At 37.2% G+C, this 20,654-nt stretch overlaps 1 protein-coding gene across 2 annotated transcripts in view; it reads right to left on the reverse strand.

Annotated features, from left to right (window-relative positions):
• The window catches only part of c4h8orf34 (chromosome 4 C8orf34 homolog), a 110,205-nt gene that overhangs the window by 51,816 nt on the left and 37,735 nt on the right, over positions 1-20,654 (reverse strand). For both annotated transcript variants that reach the window (XM_008108557.3, XM_008108558.3), the window contains exons 3-6: positions 19,246-19,377; positions 13,869-13,997; positions 4,897-4,925; positions 1,010-1,179 (exon numbers count right to left, since the gene is read on the reverse strand). In XM_008108557.3, the coding sequence (XP_008106764.2) occupies positions 1,010-1,179; positions 4,897-4,925; positions 13,869-13,997; positions 19,246-19,377 (460 nt within the window). The remainder of the gene's footprint in view (positions 1-1,009; positions 1,180-4,896; positions 4,926-13,868; positions 13,998-19,245; positions 19,378-20,654) is intronic.

A 20,654-nucleotide genomic window follows, 5' to 3' on the forward strand; every position in this document is an offset into this window, starting at 1 on the left:
ACCCAGATTCAAAGCTCAGTCCAAGAGTATAGCCAAAATGCAAACCTGGGATTTCAAGGTGAGTATAATTCACCCAGTGCAGGCTGATTCCCTAATCCTTGAACTGCCTTTCAACTGACCTCTGTCTTGTCAAGATAAAAGACTTAATTCTAGATCTTTTGATCAATCTTGTCTATTGCAGTCACTGACTAGTGTCTCACCTTAGATATGTATCCATTTCTCCAATCCTTGCTTGCATGTTCTGAAATCTGACTTCTTGTTCTGCAATATACCCCAGTCTCTGATCAGCTTGTACTAGTAGCCATGCACATTCTACAACAAATCTGAAAAATGAGGACCTAGATCAGGGGTCCTCAAACTTTTAAAGTAGAGGGTGGGTCAATGATCCTTCAGAGTGTTGGGGGGCCGGACTATAGTTTGAAAAAAAATGAACAAATTCCTATGCACACTGCACATGTCTTATTTGTAGTGCAAAAAAAACCCCATAAAAGAACAATACAATACTTTAAAATAAGAACAATTTTAACCAACATAAACCTACCAGGATTTCAATGAGAAGTGTGGGCCTGCTCCTGGCCAATGAGATAGTCAAATTAATTAGGATTGTTGTTGTTGTTGTTGTTGTGTGACTTCAAGTCATTTCAGACTTTGGGTGAGACATTTCCGACTAAGTCTAAAACTGAGGGCGGGGGCCAGGTAAATGACCTTGGAGCGCCGCATCCAGCCCACGGGCCTTAGTTTGGGGGCCTGAAAAATGATGACCTAGATCTTTACCTCAATGAGGCTTGATATCAGCAAAGTTTTCAATTCCTCCTTTGTTCCTGCCTATGTGCATACACAAGCCTTTTCTTGGGTAGTGCAATGGGATATGAATAGAAGATTTGTACATATCTAGTCCCACCTTCATCTTTGCCTTATGCCAGTATATACTCAGAACATGATTTGGTTGCTTTCACACCATCAGAAGTTTTGGCTAGATCTAGGTTCTTCTGAACAGGGCCAAATTTACCTTCCTCCAGGACTGCCACTATCCTCACTATCCCAGTGTTCCACTTTGCTTCTGGGTATTGGAGGCTGCAGCATTTCATCAGCCAATGGATCTGCATCATTCTCTTCTCGGCCAACCCATTCTCCAACAACACGGGGGCGTAAAAGAGGAGAATTAAAAGCTGCTGCATCCTAGAAAGGAAAATTATTTTGATTATTATTTATAGCAATGAAGTAGGGACAAGGAAATAACAATATGCACTGTTATGTGGAAAATCTGTACAGTTCTGACTTTGGGCAATCAAATATAAATCAAGGTCTTTGAGCATATATGTTTTCATTACAATGTGATTTGATAAACCTGGAAAAGCTTTGTCATTTAAAATCCAAAAAAGTCCAAAAAGTGAAATTTCCAGACTCTGGTGATTTGGTGATAGCAAATTAGACAAACTACAGTAAATTAAAATGGAACTACCTCTCTGAATCAGGCCAAAGGTTTGTCTACTGTTTTCTACAGTGATCAACAAATATCCATGAAATATCTAGAACTAGCTTCTCAAACACTGACATTCAAATGCATATTGTCTCTCAACATAGAGTATTATCACAGGAATGCAAACAATTTTTCTAACCCATATTATGACAGCACATTATATAGCAGCACGTCTGACTTTATCATCTATATCAGGGGTTTTCAAACTGAGGCTCTGCAGGTGATAGTGAGGGGCTCTGCAGTGGCATGCTACTTCCTGCCTCCTCCTCTTTCCTCTTCCTGAGAAATGCGAGGAAATTAAAATTTTGAGCTGCCAGACACAACAGCAGCAGTGTCCTCCTTCCTTTCTCCCTGCACATCCCTTGCTGCCCATATTCTTTTTCTCACAACCCAGACCCTCCCTATTTCAAAAACCCTATGTCCCTTCCACTGATCAGGGGGTATTTTGATAATGTTTTTGCTGAATAGCAAAAGGGAGTTGACCTGGATGGCCTCTGGTGTTTCTGCTATTATTGTTATTGTGATTATTACAAAGGCTACATGGCCATCTGTTGGGGTTGCTTTGATTGTGTTTTTTCTACATGGCAGAAGGAGAATGGACTGGATAATCTCTGGGGTTTCTGCTATTATTATTATTATTATTATTATTATTATTATTATTATTATTACTACTACTACTACTATTACTACTACTACAAAATCTAGGTGGCCATCTGTTGGGGTGTTTTGATTTTGCTATTCCTACATGGCAGAAGGGCATTGAACTGGATGGCCCCTGGGGTCTTCCACTGAAATACTGTTAAGTTTATGTTAGTGAAAATTGTTATTCATTTTAAATATTGTATTGTTTTCTTTCCTTTTTTTGCACTGTGTGAATTAGTTCACACAAACACTCTCCATTCATCTGCCACTGGCCCGGCCCATGCCTGATATATATACATTATATATAATATATTATATATAAACCTTTCTTGGAGCTCCATGAGAAACTTTTGCTTCAAAAAGGGCTCTGCAGTTGAAAAAGTGTGAGAACCCCTGATCTATATCTAGAAAGTGATTAAAAAGAAAATGTGCTTCTCCTTAGAAAAGGTCTAAGAGAATGATGGGGCAATTTCATGGCAAGGAAAATCAGTTGAAAGCAAATTGATTTTTCCCTGTAGTAGTGCAAAGCAACTGGACTGCTCTCAAAAGATCAGGCCTGCTTTTCAAGGAACACAGACAGCCACTAACATGGATAAATGTTTCTCTATGCCAGCTAGAAAATGAGAGAAGGTATAGTCTGTGACAGGCAGCCCTTGCTTGCAACTAGGAATAACTTTATTGGAGCTCTTCACAATCACAATTCTTTTGAGAGAGACACTGAATTAATAAATCAAAATGTGTCAATATTTTTATTGGTGTTTAAAAAAAATGTCTAATTCCATATTCTCCATTATTGTGTGTTATCCAATACAGCAAAAACTCTATCAGTTTACACTTTCCAGTGAGAATTTAAAGTCAGCCATTCCGTCATGTCTCACAGAATCACAGAGTTGGAAGGGTCATCTGGTCCAACACCCTCATATGATGTGGTTTTAATGTTGAATGCATTGTTTTTAACTGTTAATAATGTATTAATTTTAATTTGAGTTATTTTAAGCTTTCTGTATGGTATGAGGTACTGAATAGTTGCCATGTGTAAGCTGCTCTGAGTCCTCTTCAGGGTGAGAAGGGCGGGGTATAAATGGGGTAAAGAAATAAAAATATGAAGCAAAACACAGCTAAAGCATCCCTTAGAGGTGGCTGTCTGTTAATCTCCAATAAAATAGTGCCCACCAACTTTCAGGATAGTCTATTCCTCTGTACTCTTACCATCAGTATATGTTTCAACATGGTAGGTTGTAATCTCCTTCATTGGGATTCAGATTCATTAGTTCACATCGTACCTTCTAGAGCAGTAGAAAACAAGTTTTGGCATATTCTACTTAATAGAACTTCAAATATTTGAAGCACACTATTGTATCTTTAAATCTTTTATTCTCCATGGTAAGTGCCATGATCTCCTTGAACTGTTTCTGACAGAATTTGGTTTCCAGAATCCTTACCACCCTGGTCACATTTCGCTGCACACATTTGAACTTTTTGTAGGTGTGAGTTCACTCAGTTAGTCAACAATGCACTTCAAGGAAATAATAAAATATATGCCACTGCAGCCACACACTGGAACTATTTGTGGGACAGAACCACAGAATAGTGACAAGAGTCAAATGGCATATTCAGTTAAATTGATCTTGCATAGAATGCCCAGAAAGACTTGGAAATGGACAGCCATCTCTCAGTTAGAGTGAATGGACCAATCAATGTTCTATGTAGGCAGCTCCACAAGTTCATACAAATATATTATACTTTCAGTAATCCTTAAAAATAAACTTGTATTAAGGACTACTTGTAAGAAACAAGGGTACATTTTGAAAAATATACATAATTTTAAAAATCATGTTAGATGAAAATCAGTCCATAATACATAAAAACTATTCTCTCAGACTTCTTTAGAAAATTGTGTTCAAGCATATGCAAAAAAAATTGTCTATGCCATGAATTATGTAAACACTGCCTTCAGTAAAATGATTGCTCTCATATGAAGGCATTCAATTTGAATACCGCTGATTTTTTTTTTAATAAAATAATTTTCAAAACGTCAGCCATTCATGTGACACATACCAATGTCTACTCACAGGGGTAAACCACAAGAAACCTTTTAGACTATAGCTCCCATAAATTGCACTCTGCATGTTCAATGTTAAGGAATTGCAGAGTTGCAATCCAATGAAGGGTAAATGGTTGCTTATTCCCACATTGAAAGGAATGCAAATTTTATTATGTGAACACTGATCACCATAATGTGTACCACTTTAAAAGGTTTTAAGAAGAACAGATTTCAGTAAATTCCAGTAACAATGAGTTGTGTGAAAATACTCAAAAAATGATTGAAACGTTTTGTTTTTTTTCATAACTGGGAAACCCTGGAAAGAAAATTTTTAGACTGATGAAAATCTTTACAGACTTAGATTTATTCTCTTCAAAATTTGCAGGTGGTTGTTTTACACAGAAAACAGCATGTTTTGTTCAGGAATTAGCTTTTTCTGTACATAAAATAACATTTATATATTTTACAATGAAATTCCCTATACAGAAAATGCTGCTATATATGCAAAAAACCATGTACAAATTTTGTACAGAATACATCCCAAATTGAGAAATGACTTCAAATATAGTGTAGTTTTTAGAAGTCTTACAATGGAAAGAAATTTGCTAACATTACTTTTTTATTGAGAAGAAAGTTGGTGTCTAATTGCATTCTTATATCTGTACTTACTTAGACTTCCCTGATTAAATATATATTCAATGTACCTAGAAAACTTAGATATAGCTCTTACCTTATCAATTTCATCAGATATTGCAATACCTATGAATATAATAAGAAGAGTATAATGCACTTTTAGAATAAAACTAAAACACGTCTGTGTAATGTTCACACAATATACTTTATAGCTATGGCATGACAATCTGTTCTATTAATAATATGAAATGGAAAAGAGGACAACCATCAACTTTGTGAATGCATGCAATCCTATTCCAACCTGATGTTTCTGCAGCTGCAGGACCCTTGTTCATTTTGGCAGGAATGATCTTCTACAGGCTCAGTAGTAGTAACAAGAAGCCTCTAGAACAATGGTTCTCAACCTGTGGGCCCCCAAGTGTTTTGACCTGCAACTAACAGAAATCCCAGCCAGTTTACCAGCTCTATTTCTGGGAGTTGAAGGCCAAAACATTTGGGGACCTACAGGTTAAGAACCACTGCTCTAGAAAGTCCAACTCTAAGACTAGATCTATACTGTCCTATTATGCAGTTAAACTGCATTATATGGATCGACACTGGCCCATAAACACTTGCTGCTATCTACTATTTCAGGCTGCTCATTAAGCATGTTCAAATATCACAGTAAGCCAGATATTTGGCAGACTGAATATACACTCAACAGCAGCTTATGATCCTGGCTTCTTTTTCTAAACCATGGTCAACAATGGAGGCAGTTCTTAATTTGGATTTTGCAACTAGCTGAACTAATGCACACATTGCTTGTAGTCAGCAAAGGTAAGAGATGGTGATAGAGAAAAACTCAAGATCTGCCCAAATTTGTTACCTTAAAAGTGAATCAAAAAAAGGATCAAAGCAGTTTTTAGAGAGTCAAGCATAAAGGGCTGCAGAGGGAAGCAAGGAAAATAGGCTTATTTCCATTTCCTTCCTTTTCATTAGAGAGAGCTTCTATTAAACTGAAAGTACTCCTGGCAACAAAAGTGCAACTAAATCCAAGATAGCAATCTTGCCCCAGTACAAGGTTATTGTATTGATATAACAAGAAATGGTTGCATTTCAAAGTTAGTTAACATATTTTGAGGCATTTTTGTCAGAATTCTCAAGTTTTATGCTATTCTCTTTTCATTCCTGACAAGGTTTTTAAAAAAGATTGCAAAAGAATAAGGAACACAAAGTATCATTTCTTAAAAGACTGGTATTGCAATAAGTAATGACAATGAACTCATATCTATCACAATTAAAAGTAATGAACTGCTTCTAAAAATACAAACTGTGCATATTATCAATGTGGTATGTGTTTGTCAAAATGCTCTAAAGAAGCTTTGGTTCATATTTTCTTAAAAGCTTTTAAAACTGTGTAACATTGATCACATTTCAATCTGAATTACTTCCTTTTATTGGCATTCATATTAGAAAAACATAGTGCAGTACAGAGTACAGTAGTCAACATTTTATGATCAAATCAATATGTGAAAAAATTGCTAGCTATTAATGGAATGTTTTTCAATCTGTATTTCCAAAGTACACACATATTGAACAAAATGCACTTTGCGTCCATCTGCTTATAATCCTGCCAGGATTAATTCAGAAATGAAAGCACATCTTTAGTTGTTTCTGAAACACGGAATCAAACTCTATATACTTAATTTAGTTCAGTATTCATTCACTAGAAATGAAGAGAGTGAGGACCACTTCACAATCTCAATTGCAAGCATCAACATATATGATTCCCCCACTGTGTTTACGATGTTGATATTCATCATTCACATTTATCTTGATAATGCTTCATGTTTGATGAATTTTTGGGGGACTTTACAAGAAGATGAAAAAGAGAGTCCAACCTATCTGTGCTTGTGAAGTCTGGGAAAACTTTGGCAAATGGGGAAAAGTCAAGGAAATGTCTATCTAATGAATTGCAAGGAGTTCTTAGTTTGTTTATTTCAATAAAAGTTCGTTTTTGAGCATAAAAAATTATTTTGATAATGGCAGTGCCATCTTCAGATTCCATCCTCTTGTTTGCCACTCCTTTATGAAAATTATCCACACGCGTCAGTCATGGTCACTCATGTTGTTGTTGTGTGCCTTATAGTTTCTGGTTTACGGCAATCCTAAAGCAAACCTATCAGGAGGTTTTCTTAGCAAGGTTTGTTCAGAGAGGATTTTTCGTTGCCTTCATCTGAAGATAGGAGTTTTCCATGTGGATGTCACGACCCAGGCTACAGAGCACCAATAACCATACGCAGAGGCCAGATTCTATCTAATATCTTTATTAAGGAAATATATAAAGTTAGTAAAAGCAAATGTAAAAGATAGTCCAGAAGCAGACCTTTCAGGAAAGGTCAAAATTAGTCCAAAGAAATAATGTCCAATATGAAATATTAAGGTCCAAAGTTGTAATCCAATAACCGAAACACTCACTTTGACAAGCAAAGTGAGGGGAGATGACAAGGTCCTTTAGTCCATGAAACTTGAGCGAGGCTAGGAAATAACTTGATACTTGAAACAAGGCTTAAAACGTGGAACAAGGTAACTAGGAACAAGAACAAGGTCCGTGGAATAACTTGGTAAAATCCGTGGAACAAGGCAAGGATTGGTCCTGGGAAACAAGGCAAAGTCCGTAGATAAACAAAGGCTGGGAAGCAAGGCGAAGGCTGGATAGCAAGGCAAGGCTTGAGCAGGAGCGAGGCTTGAATCGGAGCGCGCTGTCCAGACACAACTCGCTCCGTAGGCTGACGAATTGACTCCGCGAAGTTACTACGCGGGCAAAACACCTATATAGAGTCTAACTTTCCCACCGAAGCAGTTCTCTGGGAATCAGAAACGAAAGCTAAACTCTGAGACCAGATGTTAAACTCCTTAAAGATTCTCACGAGAAGCAGTCTTAATTGGCTACATTCTTAGCTGCAATTCTTGCACTCCTGCGCGAAGCTGAATCCAAACTTCTCTGTTGTTTACAAAACTCCCGGCGCAAGAACACGGGAGAAGTAGGCTCTGGGCTTGTTTGACATACTTCTGGGAGACAACTTTCTTGCAGGTGCAAGGTTCCCAGATCTGCCTGGGAAAGATCTGGCTGAGAGGAATCCAGTTCAGACTGGGAAGGTAAAAAACCCAAGTTTTCATCTTCATCAGGAATTACCATGTCCTGAGCAGGACTACAAGGCCCATGGGTCATCACAGTGGATTTCCATGGCTGAGCAAGGATTTGAACCTTGATCTCCCAGAGTTCTTGTCCAATACATAAATTACTATGACACAGTGGCTCTCTCATCTTTGACATCACTTATGACTTCATCACCTTAAACATGGAGCCACTTTGTTGTTGCTTTGCTCATAAGGAAAACAAAAAATATATAGAGGAGAAAGCCCTGTTCATATGGCTCTTATGTGGAGGCTCACTATGAGAGTGAGAACAAACACCTTAGACATTTTCCATACAAATGATAGCCTTCACTTGGCAAGCATATTGCTTTCCTCTGTAAACAGCAGCCTGTATATTTCTTTCCACATTACAGTAGAATGATACCGATGTATGCGCCAAGTTAAAGTATGTGTTCATAAGAATTCAGGATGAAATCCAATTAGTACTTTGGAGGGAGACCATGAAATACAAGATACTGTTGACTGTATTTCAAAGAAACTGGGGAGACTACCTCTGAATATCTCTTAAAAACCTATGAAATTTAGGGGATTGTCACAAATCAATAGGCAGCTTGAAGGCACATACAGACACTGAGGCTCACAAATAAGGGCAAAAATAAAAAATAAAATCTCCCTTTTCTCCTTCAAGGGTTTATTTGACAGTTCTCATCTACTTCTGTTTGACTCTAACTCAGATAAAAGCTCAGTGGACAGACCTAGACATTTGTCTGAACACATTATCTTGAGACTAGAGATTACCAGAAAGCTTTCTTTCCCTAATCATTTTTTCTCCTATCTGACCCCAGAGTCATACCATCCATTATTACCTAGTATTGAATCACTGTCAGTTATATATATTCAGTTACTGACAGGGAAGATGCAGTGATTGGTTTCATTCTGGTTTCTGCTAGGCTCTGTTAGTATTATTTAAAATACTGCATCTAAAACTACCTTTAGACTGTTTGTGTAAGATGTGTATACAATATCAATTAATGTTATGTTTAGATTTGGAGCCCATCTCATTGTGTATGTATATGCAAATCCAAAAAATCTGAAATCCAAAATGCTCCTGGTCCCAGGCATTTCAAATAATGGATACACAATCTATATCCTGCTGTCAACCATCATAACAACAACCATGGAACAATTTAGCTTGAATACCCTATATCGCTGTTCTGTTCACAATTTTTCCACATGTACAAAGAAAACACAGCAGAAGGAACAGGATTATCACAATATGATCTGCCCCAACTTGCAATCATACACATACAGTGCAGGATATGTGAATACCATTTAGCTAGAACCATGAACAGCAAATATATTCCCTCTTTTACGGCTCCAGGCATTCACTTTGTGTGCTGCAAGGACATCTCTCTCTGTTCTGACCTGGAAATGATTGTCTAGTTAACCAGGGATTTTATTTGTTAGAAGCTTTTGTAAGTACTGAATTTTCAGAACACTTTTGCTACTGGCACACTGAATAGTTCCTATGCCACATCCTTTAGTTACCCTATAAATATAGTTTGTATATTTGTATGCATGTACATGCACACATAATTATTTTCTTTTGCTCAAGTCAGACCTGCATTCCACTATGTAGGCAACTATTTCTGAATACAATAGCCTCTGTACTTACACATCCTGAACACACAACCTAGATTTATATTATATCAATTATGTTGATAGACTGAGCTGATGAAGCCTAGATGAAAACCTTCATGTCACAACAAAATGGACTCCTGCTTATTTTTAATTGAAGCTTTCCATCCAAATTATAGACACATGGATAGATATTCCCCTTTTTCCAGTTAATTAAAATAGTACATGAGCAGTCTATATGCTCTTTGCAATGGTATATTAATCAGCTTTTTCAGGTTCTCAAGTCTATACATTCTTGTTTCACTGATAAGCTAACACTTACTTCTCTAAAACATACCATTATCAACCATTTCTAGTAAATATTAAAATCAGAAGTCACCACAAGTGCTAGCCTGTTACCCTTTGGAAATAGACCTATCTTTAAAACCTGATTTGCTCTGAAAACAGGATAATACACCTTTATCATATTATTTTTATAACCACATTTGCAAGACATTTCATATTAAAATGATTGAGTTTTCACCTTGTATAATCTATTAGTCTTATTCACAAGGTTAAAACAAATCCTGTGTTAAAATTATAATTTTTTATTTATTTATTTATTTACAACATTTATACCCCGCCCTTCTCACCCGAGGGGACTCAGGGTGGCTTACAAAAATTGGCAAAATTTAATACCCAAAATGCAATCATAAAAACAAAACAATATAAACAGATCCATTAATAACATTGTTCTTAGGTTTTATATGTGCTAACAGCCTCAAATTCTTGCACAAAATGACTTCAAGAAAGTTCAGGCTAGTTGTCCTCGTTACAAGGACTATTTACACTGCTAGAAAAGAAAAATATGGGATTTGCCTTGATTGATTCTTTTGTCATTAAAATATATGGATTCTTCCAAAGTTATATATTATACTTAAAATAAGAGGTATATATGTTAATACAATTTCTTGGATTGCCAGCAGATGGCCCTGCTGAAGTTTCAATTTATTTCTTCACTGAATCAATCTAGAGTTTCGACACACCATTAGGAATATTTTCTCTTTCATAGATAAATTTTATTAAGAATATAAATAGACAATCCAGAATTGGATCATGAAAGGATTGCATATGTAGCATTTACTTTAGAATTAACTCAAAAATAGCAGCATTTCATGATTTCTGCAAAAGATCAGATGTACCATGTTCCCAGATTCTTTCTATCTGTAGGAAAATACAGCGAGCAAATATTTAGGGTTGAAATACCAGGCTTCACCATTTATATAATCTATTTATAAGCACTGCCCAGAACAGGTAGCTATGTTAGTCTGTTTCAACACAATCATACAAAACCAACATCTCCTCCTCCTTCTCCTTGTGGCATCTGCTAGAAGTTGTCCTGCTGTTCAGTCAAAATCTACAATCTGCTGCAATCTTCAGAGAACCTGTAATTTCCTATTTTTTACCCAATGTTTATTCCTGGAGCAAGAGAGTAGATCTCTCATCCTTAGTGTAACAAACTTTCATACATTTTAAGATGCCCATCTTTACTCGCCTTAACTCGAGAGTATGGTTAATCTGGAAAGAAGGGTTTTTTGTGTGTGTCAAGAGTGACTTGAGAAACGGCAAGTCGCTTCTGGTGTGAGAGAATTGGCTGTCTGCAAGGATGTTGTGCAGGGTATGTCTGGATGTTTGATGTTTTATCATCCTGTGGGAAACTTCTCTCATGTCCCCACATGGGAAACTGGAGATGACAGATGGGAGCTCACCCCGCTCCCCGGATTCGAACTGCCAACCTTTCGGTCAGCAGTCCTACCGGCACAAGGGTTTAACCCATCGCGCCACCGGGGGCTCCTTGGAAAGAAGGTGAAAGGGAAACTAAACATACACTCCTTAATTCTCTTTGCTGGGTAAACATACTCAGCTCTTTCAATCTTTTTCATAGGACCTGATTTCCAGACACCACACTATCCTACTTGCTCTTTTTGTAAATGCACTAAATTATCAGTTTCCTTCTTAAAATAGAGTGCTTGGAGCTGTACAAAACACTACAGATGCTGCCTGACTATGCTAAAATAAAGATAATTCCCTCTCATGATCTATCCTGAACACCATGCTTCTGTTAATATAGTCCAATATTACTTAAGGTTGTTACCTGCTATACTGTTGGGCCAGATGAAGTTGATTATTCACTCATATACATACATATTTTTCACATGTGTTTCTGTTAATCAGGTTTCCTCCATTCTATAACTTGCACCAGGTGGTCATGTTGGGGAGTATAATGAAATATAGGGCTTTCTGGGAACCAGGATGGTGGAATGAGTTGAATGTTGAACTACGACTTTAGCAGACCGGGGTTTCATTTCCTGCTCGAGCATACAAACCCACTGTGTGATATTTGATACATTATACTCTCTCTGCCTAAGAGGAAGGCAATGGAAAATCTCTGAATAATTTTTTGTTGTTGTAGCACAATGTTTCATCCTGAGGCAGATAACATCTCATATATAAATTAATAATTTTAAATTTTAATACAATTGGCCTTCCACATCCACATGATTCTATATTCATAAATTCAATCATCTACAGATTTCCTTTTCCTTTTCTTGTTCTAAAATCCCAAACACAAACCTTGATTTAGCCATTTTATATAAGGGATAACAATTTACTAAACCATTGTGCATAATGGGACTTGATCATCAGTGGGGCCCTGGAATCAAACCACAGCAAACACCAAGGATCCACTATATATCTTTACTAGCTGTGCCCGGCCACGCGTTGCTGTGGCTAGGACTTACTTTTTCTTTTCTTTTTGTTGTATGAACGTAGAGGCGTAGATGAGAGGTTGTGCTGTCAATTTGCGAGGTTGTGGGGCGTTTAGTTTAGTTGTTTTGTCCGGTTCCGTGATTCCATTACCCTTTTATATATATAGATGATAATAATATGAATAGTATATGTATGTATGTACTTTTTATTTTCTTTTTGTTGTATGAACATAGAGGCATGGATGAGAGGTTGTGCTGTCAATTTTCGAGGTTGTGGGGCATTTAGTTGTTTTGTCCGGTGCCGTGATTCCATTACCCTTTTATATATATAGATGGGTCTCAGTTCAATTTGTATGTATATGTACTTGCAGAGAATAACCACAGAACAGTAACATGCTATGAAAAATTAAAATAGCTGTGATACTTTTGTTGCAAGACCTTTTTAAAATACAACATTTTGGTAGAATAGGGACAGGTTGTTAGATCTGAGAGAGAGTCGAATTTGAACTAAATTCAATCCTTCCCCTATATGCTTCCTTGCTGCCTCCCCTAATGACTAGTTACAGTGGGATTCCAATGGTATACCATAGTACTAATGTATCTTGGGCAATATGGTGCAATAAAATCCCATCAACATGTATTTCCAAGGTAAAGGAAAGTTGGTGTGCTTACTTAAAATTCCCAAGTGATCATAAATAAGAGTATATATATAGATGCCAGACTAAATTCATTGGCCTTTTGTTAGTTCCAGCAAAAGAACATCACAGGATTCACACAAACTTGCTAACTTAAAATATGTCAATCCCATTGATTCAATAGGTGAATAGTGATGATTAAGAACCAAGTTTAGCTCACTGTTTCAGAAAAATAGGATCACTTAGCAACTATAGCATTTAGGTAACTTTAGCTTATTGTAAAGGTGTCAAATAATGTCTTCACCAGAGTTATATACCTGTGAGAACAACACAACCTGCCAGAGAAATGAAGACAAAGAAGGATAATGTAAAGTGTTTGTTCGCTTTGTCTAGTTTAATTAAAGTGTATGGTAGTGCTATTCAAGAGTAGGTGTCCTTCATTCAATAAATCATCCTAACTTGCAGCATTTCAGAAAATTGTGGAAGCGTGGAAAATTACATTACATTTTCCTGACAGGCATTCAGTAGGAAGTGACTAAAAAGAAGTCAGCTGGATACTTCAAAGATACAATTGAGTATTTTATTGTTAAATTAAAATCATTCCTTTGTTTCATGAAGCATATCCTCTGAGCTCTCAGGAAGTTCAGTTTTATGACAATCCATATGGTCTGCAATCTTTTAAAAATGAAAAGCAAGCTGTACCACTTCAAAAATTCTCAAATTTGCTTCAAACAGTAAGAAAAACCAACACTTATTTCAGCTAGATTCAACCCTTTTGTGCAGAATATTAACTATATTTAAAGTATGTTTAGGTGAAGCTGGGACCATAGGTACACTATTTCAACAGTTATTCCTGATCTGTAGTGTTACAGGTAAGAGAGGCCACATACCATTTTAGTAAATTAACTTACTTCGGGAAAGATTCTCCAGGGCTTTACCTAGCTTCTTACTTTCTTGAAGGATATGATTCAATTCATCAAAATCACGATGCTCTGATTTTGATCTCCAGTCCCATTTAGGGTGTTCTATTGATCCTGGCACTGAAAAAAATAAAATAAAATAAAGCACACTTTTTACCCCATTTTAGCAACTGGCATCAAAAGCATAATAAATCCAAGGCTACTGAAGTCTTCCTGCCTGAACATTCCCATTTTTTCTTGGTCAATATTTTAGAGGGTTTTTTAATTTCTTAATTTTACCTTTAAGAATTGAAGTACAGTAGAGTCTCACTTATCCAACACTCGCTTATCCAATGTTCTGGATTATCCAATGCATTTTTGTAGTCAATGTTTTCAATATATCGTGATATTTTGGTGCTAAATTCATAAATACAGTAATTACTACGTAGCATTACTGCGTATTGAACTACTTTTTCTGCCAAATTTGTTGTCTAACATGATGTTTTGGTGCTTCATTTGTAAAATCATAACCTAATTTGATGTTTAATAGGCTTTTCCTTAATGCCTCCTTATTATCCAACATATTCGCTTATCCAACATTCTGCCGGCCCGTTTATGTTGGATAAGTGAGACTCTAATGTACTTGGAAGCTTCAATCTTGTGGAGAAAGCTGTTGAGATACTGTCCAGGCCATCTTTTGGCTGTGCTACTGCTGACAGCTTTTATGTTCAACAAAAACTACCATTATTGACATGCCCAGTATTTTTTGGAGTCACTCATTAGAATCTTAATCAATTGTACCATAAGTGAGACATGTAGCAAAATGCTGCAACATTAAGTGCCTCTTCTCTCGGAATAATTTCTCTATCATATGCCTCAGTTTTACATACACAAACATTGTGCAGGCTCAGTTCTAATTTGATGTTTAATGTTTGTTGTAGGGAGATTCCCTAGAATAAATTTGATTGATTAATTAATTAATAAGGATTCACCTTCTAATCAGAAAATGGTCAGGATTCACTGAGCACGTTCATAGTTAGTGCCCAGTTCTCAATAGCTCTATTCTGGCTATTAGTATATACAGGTCTTGTACATAGAAATGAAAAGGCTAAGGAATTGCATTAACTGCCTTCATCCACTTATAAACATCATCATCATAAACATCACAAAAGGCATTCATTATACAGGAACAATGCTGAAAGCTGTTTGGTTTCCAATGTCAAAATTTATCACATTTGATTATCTAACATTGGGAATTGTATTTTTTACCCAGCATGCATTTGAATTGGGCTTCTTCCCATGACACAAAATAACATAAGAAAACGCAGCCATCTCCATACAGGAAAAGCTCATGCAGTGGTTTCTTCCCACACAGTGTGACAATGTGAAAGAGGATATTGCCCTTATACCTTTAATACTTTCAGATGCTTTGTCATATAAACCACACCTGCAGAAATTCCCTCCTCCACACAACTACTATATAGGATTCATGTCTTTTTGCTCAAGGAACAACACTATACTATGTCAGAACTGAACTGCTGAAAATGGTACCAAAGAAACAGAAGAATTCAGCTTCCGAAACCCCATATTTTAATTGCATTTCTCATCTATATATACAAGAACCACTTCCTCAATAAAAACAGTAGCAGTTTTACAACTTATCATTTTATAATAATTTCTTATGAAAGGTTCAGGATAATTCCTTACTAATACTTCTGACCTTCTCTGCCTCTTATATTCAACCACTTATTAAAATCAGTATGGAAGCTTGTTAATTCCCCTATCATATTACTTGAATTAGCATTATCTCTTCTTACAGAAATGAATAATATCCAGCATGTTAAGCAAATAACTGCAGTGCACTAGATTTGCTAAGGTTTATGCATGAAGTTATTTTAGTTTTCCCCAGTTTCTAATTACAATTTTCTATAACAAAAAAAGTACTTTCACCCCTTCTTTTTTGTGCCACCTTATACACAGTTCTTTAAAAACATATTTTATTCTTCAAAATGCTGCTTGTTTTGTGTCATATAATACATAAAGGAGAAAAATAACACATCTGTGTTGCCAAGAAGGAAATTGCAAAGAAAAAAAAACACTTTCAGGAATCTGAACCTATTATTATTATTATTATTATTATTATTATTATTATTATTATTATATCCCACTTTTTATTTCAACAAGGAGATTCAAAGCGGCTTACACTAAAAGCATTTCAATATGATTTAAAATCTACAAATAAATAAACATTAAAACAGAATTAAATAATGGTATTTTAAAAATCACAGTTAAAAGCCATTAAAACATATTCAAAAGCACAGCACCCACTGTCTTGAGCATAAAAACTTTCATCTTTAAAAGCCTGTCTGAATGAGAAGGTTTTAGCCTGTTGCTGGAAGGACAGTAGAGAGGGGGCCATTCTGGCTTCTCTGGGCAGGTAGTTCCAGAGTTGAGTGGCAGCCACCAAGAAGGCCCGCTCTCTCATTCCCTTCAACGAAGCTTAAGATGGAGGTGGGACTGAGAGAAGAGTCTCTCCTGAAGATCTCAGGCCTGGGCAGGTTCGTACAAGGAAATGCAGTCATTCATAACCAACACTTTGAATTGTGCCAGGAAACAAACTGGCAGCCAGTGGAGCTGATGCAACAAGGGGGTTGTCTGCTCCTTGTAGCAAGTCTCAGTTAGCAACCTGGCTGTGGCTCTTTGGATCAGCTGACTTTTCCAAGCACTCTTCAAAGGCAGCCCCATGTACAGCGCATTACAGTAATCCAGACGGGATGTAACTAAGGCATGTACTACCATTGCCAGATCTGGTTTCTCAAGAAACAGGCACAGATGGGGCATGTTTTAATTGTGTGTAGACACTCCTGGCCACCGCAGATACCTGGGCCTCCAGGTTCAATACTGAGTCCTGTAGGAACCCCAAACTATTGTCAGGGGGAGTGCAACTCCACTGAGCCTAGGCTGAATCCCTGTTCCTCAATCTACCTTGTGACTGACCAGGAGTACCTCTCTCTTGTCCGGATTAAGTTTCAATTTGTTTGCCCTCATCTAGTCCATTGCTAATGACAAACACTGGTTTAGGGTATGGACAGCTTCCTTGGCTTTAGGTGGGAAGGAATGGTAAAGTTGGTTGTCATCTGCATATAGATGGCACCATACTCTAAAATTCTGGATGACCTCTCCTGAGGAACCCCACAGAATAATGGCCATAGGTTCAAACTGGAATCCCCCAGCATCACCTTCTTAGTACGGTCCTCCAGGAAGGAATGGAGCCAGTGTAAAACAGTGCCTCCCAGTACCATCCCAGAGAGATGGCCCAGAAGAATACCACAGTTGATGGTATCGAAAGCCACCGAGAGGTCCAGAAGAACCAACAGGGACACACTCCCCCCCCCCCCCCATCTAGCTCTCTGTATAGGTCATCCATCAAAGCAATCAAAGCTGTCCCTGTTCCATAACCAGGCCTGATATCAGATTGAAATTGATTTAGATAATCTATTTCATCCAGAAATCCCTGAAGTTAGGAGCAGCTGCATGCTCCTAAACTTTACTCAAAAAGGGAAGGTGGACATTGGCCAATAGTTGTCCATTATGGAGGGGTTCAAGGATGGCGTTTTGAAATATAGATCTCACAACTGCCTCCATTAGGCACTCTGCCAGTTACCCCCCCCCCCCCCAGCCAGGAAGGGCAAGGATCTAGAATACATGTGGTAGCTCTCAGCTCTCCAAGGATCCTGTCCACATCCTTAGGCTGCACAAATGGAAAGTTATCCATCAACACTGGACGAGCAGAAGCCAGTTACATCCATTGCAACTGTATCAATAACAGGATCCAAGTTGGAACGGATCTTATTTCAAAGTGCCATGCAAATTCTTCACAGCAAGCAGTTGAATGGTCAGACTTTTCTCATTAAGGACCAGTATGTAAGAGTGGTTCTTTGCAGATGCAATGCTGGCAGCAATAAACAATTTCTCTGCTTCCTCCATTGCCATGGAGTAGGCTTTTAAATATGCTCTAGCCCCTGCTCGATCAGATTTACTTCAAGTTTCAGTCAACGTGACTCTAGTCTCCATCTCATTGCTTCATCGCTGCCAACTCCTTGAAAAACCAAGGTTTGGGTCTGCTCCATGAGAGAGGATGTTTAGGAGTGATTGTGTAAACTGCTCTGACCATTTCCTCATTCCTGAGGTCAGCCAAAGCTTCAACAGAATCTGCAGAGGTGACAAAAATATCCCCAAGAGGTGTCCGGAATCCATCCAGATCCATAAGCCTCCTGGAGCAGAACATCTTAATAGGTCCCCACCCCTGCAGCGGTTCAGAGTCCCAGTGCATCTAAACCTGATGACTGGTCCATGACAACAGAAATGTGACAAGTTCCTTCACACCACAAGCATCGGTACTCTATTTTTACTCTCTGTAACACAACATCACAAATGTTCCACCATCTGGATACCCTTAAAAAGGGATTTATGTGTAGTAGGACTGTGAAGTATATTTGGAAATGTGTATGTATATCTTGGGTTGACAGGAATCCTTGCAGCTTGGAACTTATTTTACACTTGGATAATATGGTATTTCTTCACAGAACTATTATTTTATGTGTGCAGTCTTAAACTGTGACTAGTCTTCAAAAATTGCTGAAATTACACATTACCTCCTTCAAGAAGAATACTATCGAAAACCTGCATGGCTGGTACAGTTCTCTATAGTGCATACAATTTGTACATCAGTGCACATATTACCATATACGTATGTATAAGTCTACTTCATGTATAAGTCTGTGGTAGGCTTTGGGGTCAAAATTATGAATGTTGCTTTAACTCATAGATAAATCGCAAATTTATCTATGAGTTAAAAAAATTCACTCCTTTTAAAAATATATTCTTATGAGGAACCCCTGTTAAAAATGTCCACTGCTGTCTCTGCAGAGAAGCTCATGCAAGAAAGACCTTATTAAAAATGGTTGCTCCATCTCAAGTGTCCTAAATGTATCCCCTACATTGCTGATGTGCTCTGCATAAGCCAAATAAGAAGACAGGGAAGGAGGAAGTATAATAGTGCAGCAATGCTTCTATCCTCTGCCTCTCATTGCCACTTTCGCACAGGGCCCCTGTTTCAGCACTGAACAATGTAAAATAAGTTTTAACTACTTTAGAGTAATGGTTTTTCTGTACATATACATTTAATAGTGAATTGGCACATCTAAGAGTATAGAAAACAAAAAAAATAACACAAACATGAAATGTTTTATATACTGTTTATATGTGTATGTGTGTTATTGAAACCATAACATGTATCATTTGTAACCCATCAGATCCACACATTTTAAAGATTTAAGAGCCACAAAATGGAAGATTGAGGAACTCAGCATACTTATTAGTTTCTTACATGATTTGGACTCGGGTGATGGAGGAGAAATGTTAGATACAGCAAGGTCACTCTTTGACTTTTTAGGCTTCTTTGCATTTATCTGCCAGGGTTTATCGTAACTTCTGAAATCCCTTCTTGTTCCCTTGTTTTCTGTTAGTAAAAAAAAAAAAAAGATTTTATTTTCTTTTAAATTGTGAAAATGTCATTTTCCTAGAATTTTTAGACTTTTTATATAAAGCCATTACAGTAAAATTATCCAAACAATATCAACCAGCTGATGCACACAGAAAGGACTATCAAGGTGCAATTCAAGAACCACACCTTTGCTGTAAATATGAGCTTAACTGTCTTTTTTTTTTAACTGCTTCCTTTTGTTTTTCTTTCAATTTATCTATAAAGACAGACATTTCTTTGGGTTTTGATCACAAGAGCCAATGTTGACCAAATATCTATATATTAGCTTTTGGCTGGGCCATCTCTATCATTAGCCACTCAGGTAGCAGGACTGTCCTGCCCTGTGCTCTTTAAATTAAGGTGCTATCCCCTGGCATCAGTTCCTAGAGAATATGCTGCCCAGTAACCAAAACTGGGGTCAAGGTCAATCACAGTTCACTGCAGTTAACCAGAATTTTACTAAAGAGAACCCCAATAATTAGCAAAATTCTCAGGCTGAATAGAACTATACAGAGCAACGAACACACATCTCATATTAAACAACTATATTTGCATTAAAATAACACTGTAATGATGAGAAGTATATATTTTCATGGTTCTATCTAAACCTAATTCTAGGCACATATAAGCACCGTAGTTTTCTAGAAACTGCTCCGAGTTCTCAGCTGTAATCCTATCTCTGTTACTGGCAGAAGAATTGGCAAAAGAACAGCATTTGCAGGAAAAAGCATTGCCCCTTCAATACATTTTGAAATGAAATGTGAAATAAAATCTTGTCTACAGCTTTCAATTAATATAATATGATATGATTCCCGAATACATCCAATCTCATCTGAGTCCTGAGTCCCCCTTCGGGGGTGAAAAGGGCAGGATATAAATGCTTGTAATAAATAAATAAATAGATTTTGGAAGTTAAGCACTGTCAGATCTGCTTCACAGTGAAATCACCAGAAATCATCAGATAGAGCATGGGAAGAATCCAGCCTGAAATCCTAGCAGGCTTCTACTGTAATTCAGAGATGATGAGACTGGGTTTCGTGAACCAGCGATCCAATTTAGCATAAGCAGTTTCCTATTTCCAGCTTCCAAAATCCTGTAAGCCTTTCAGCAAACTCAACTAGAACATTATAGTTTTATCTGTGATTCAAGACCAAATGCATTTAGAATCAAATATAAGAGAAAGGAACCTAAATCCAGTATCTAATCCACATATAAATTATATAAACCAGAGGTGGGCAAATGTGGTTTCTAGG

This window comes from Anolis carolinensis, chromosome 4 (assembly GCF_035594765.1).
Source record: "Anolis carolinensis isolate JA03-04 chromosome 4, rAnoCar3.1.pri, whole genome shotgun sequence".
Classification (NCBI taxonomy): domain Eukaryota; kingdom Metazoa; phylum Chordata; class Lepidosauria; order Squamata; family Dactyloidae; genus Anolis; species Anolis carolinensis.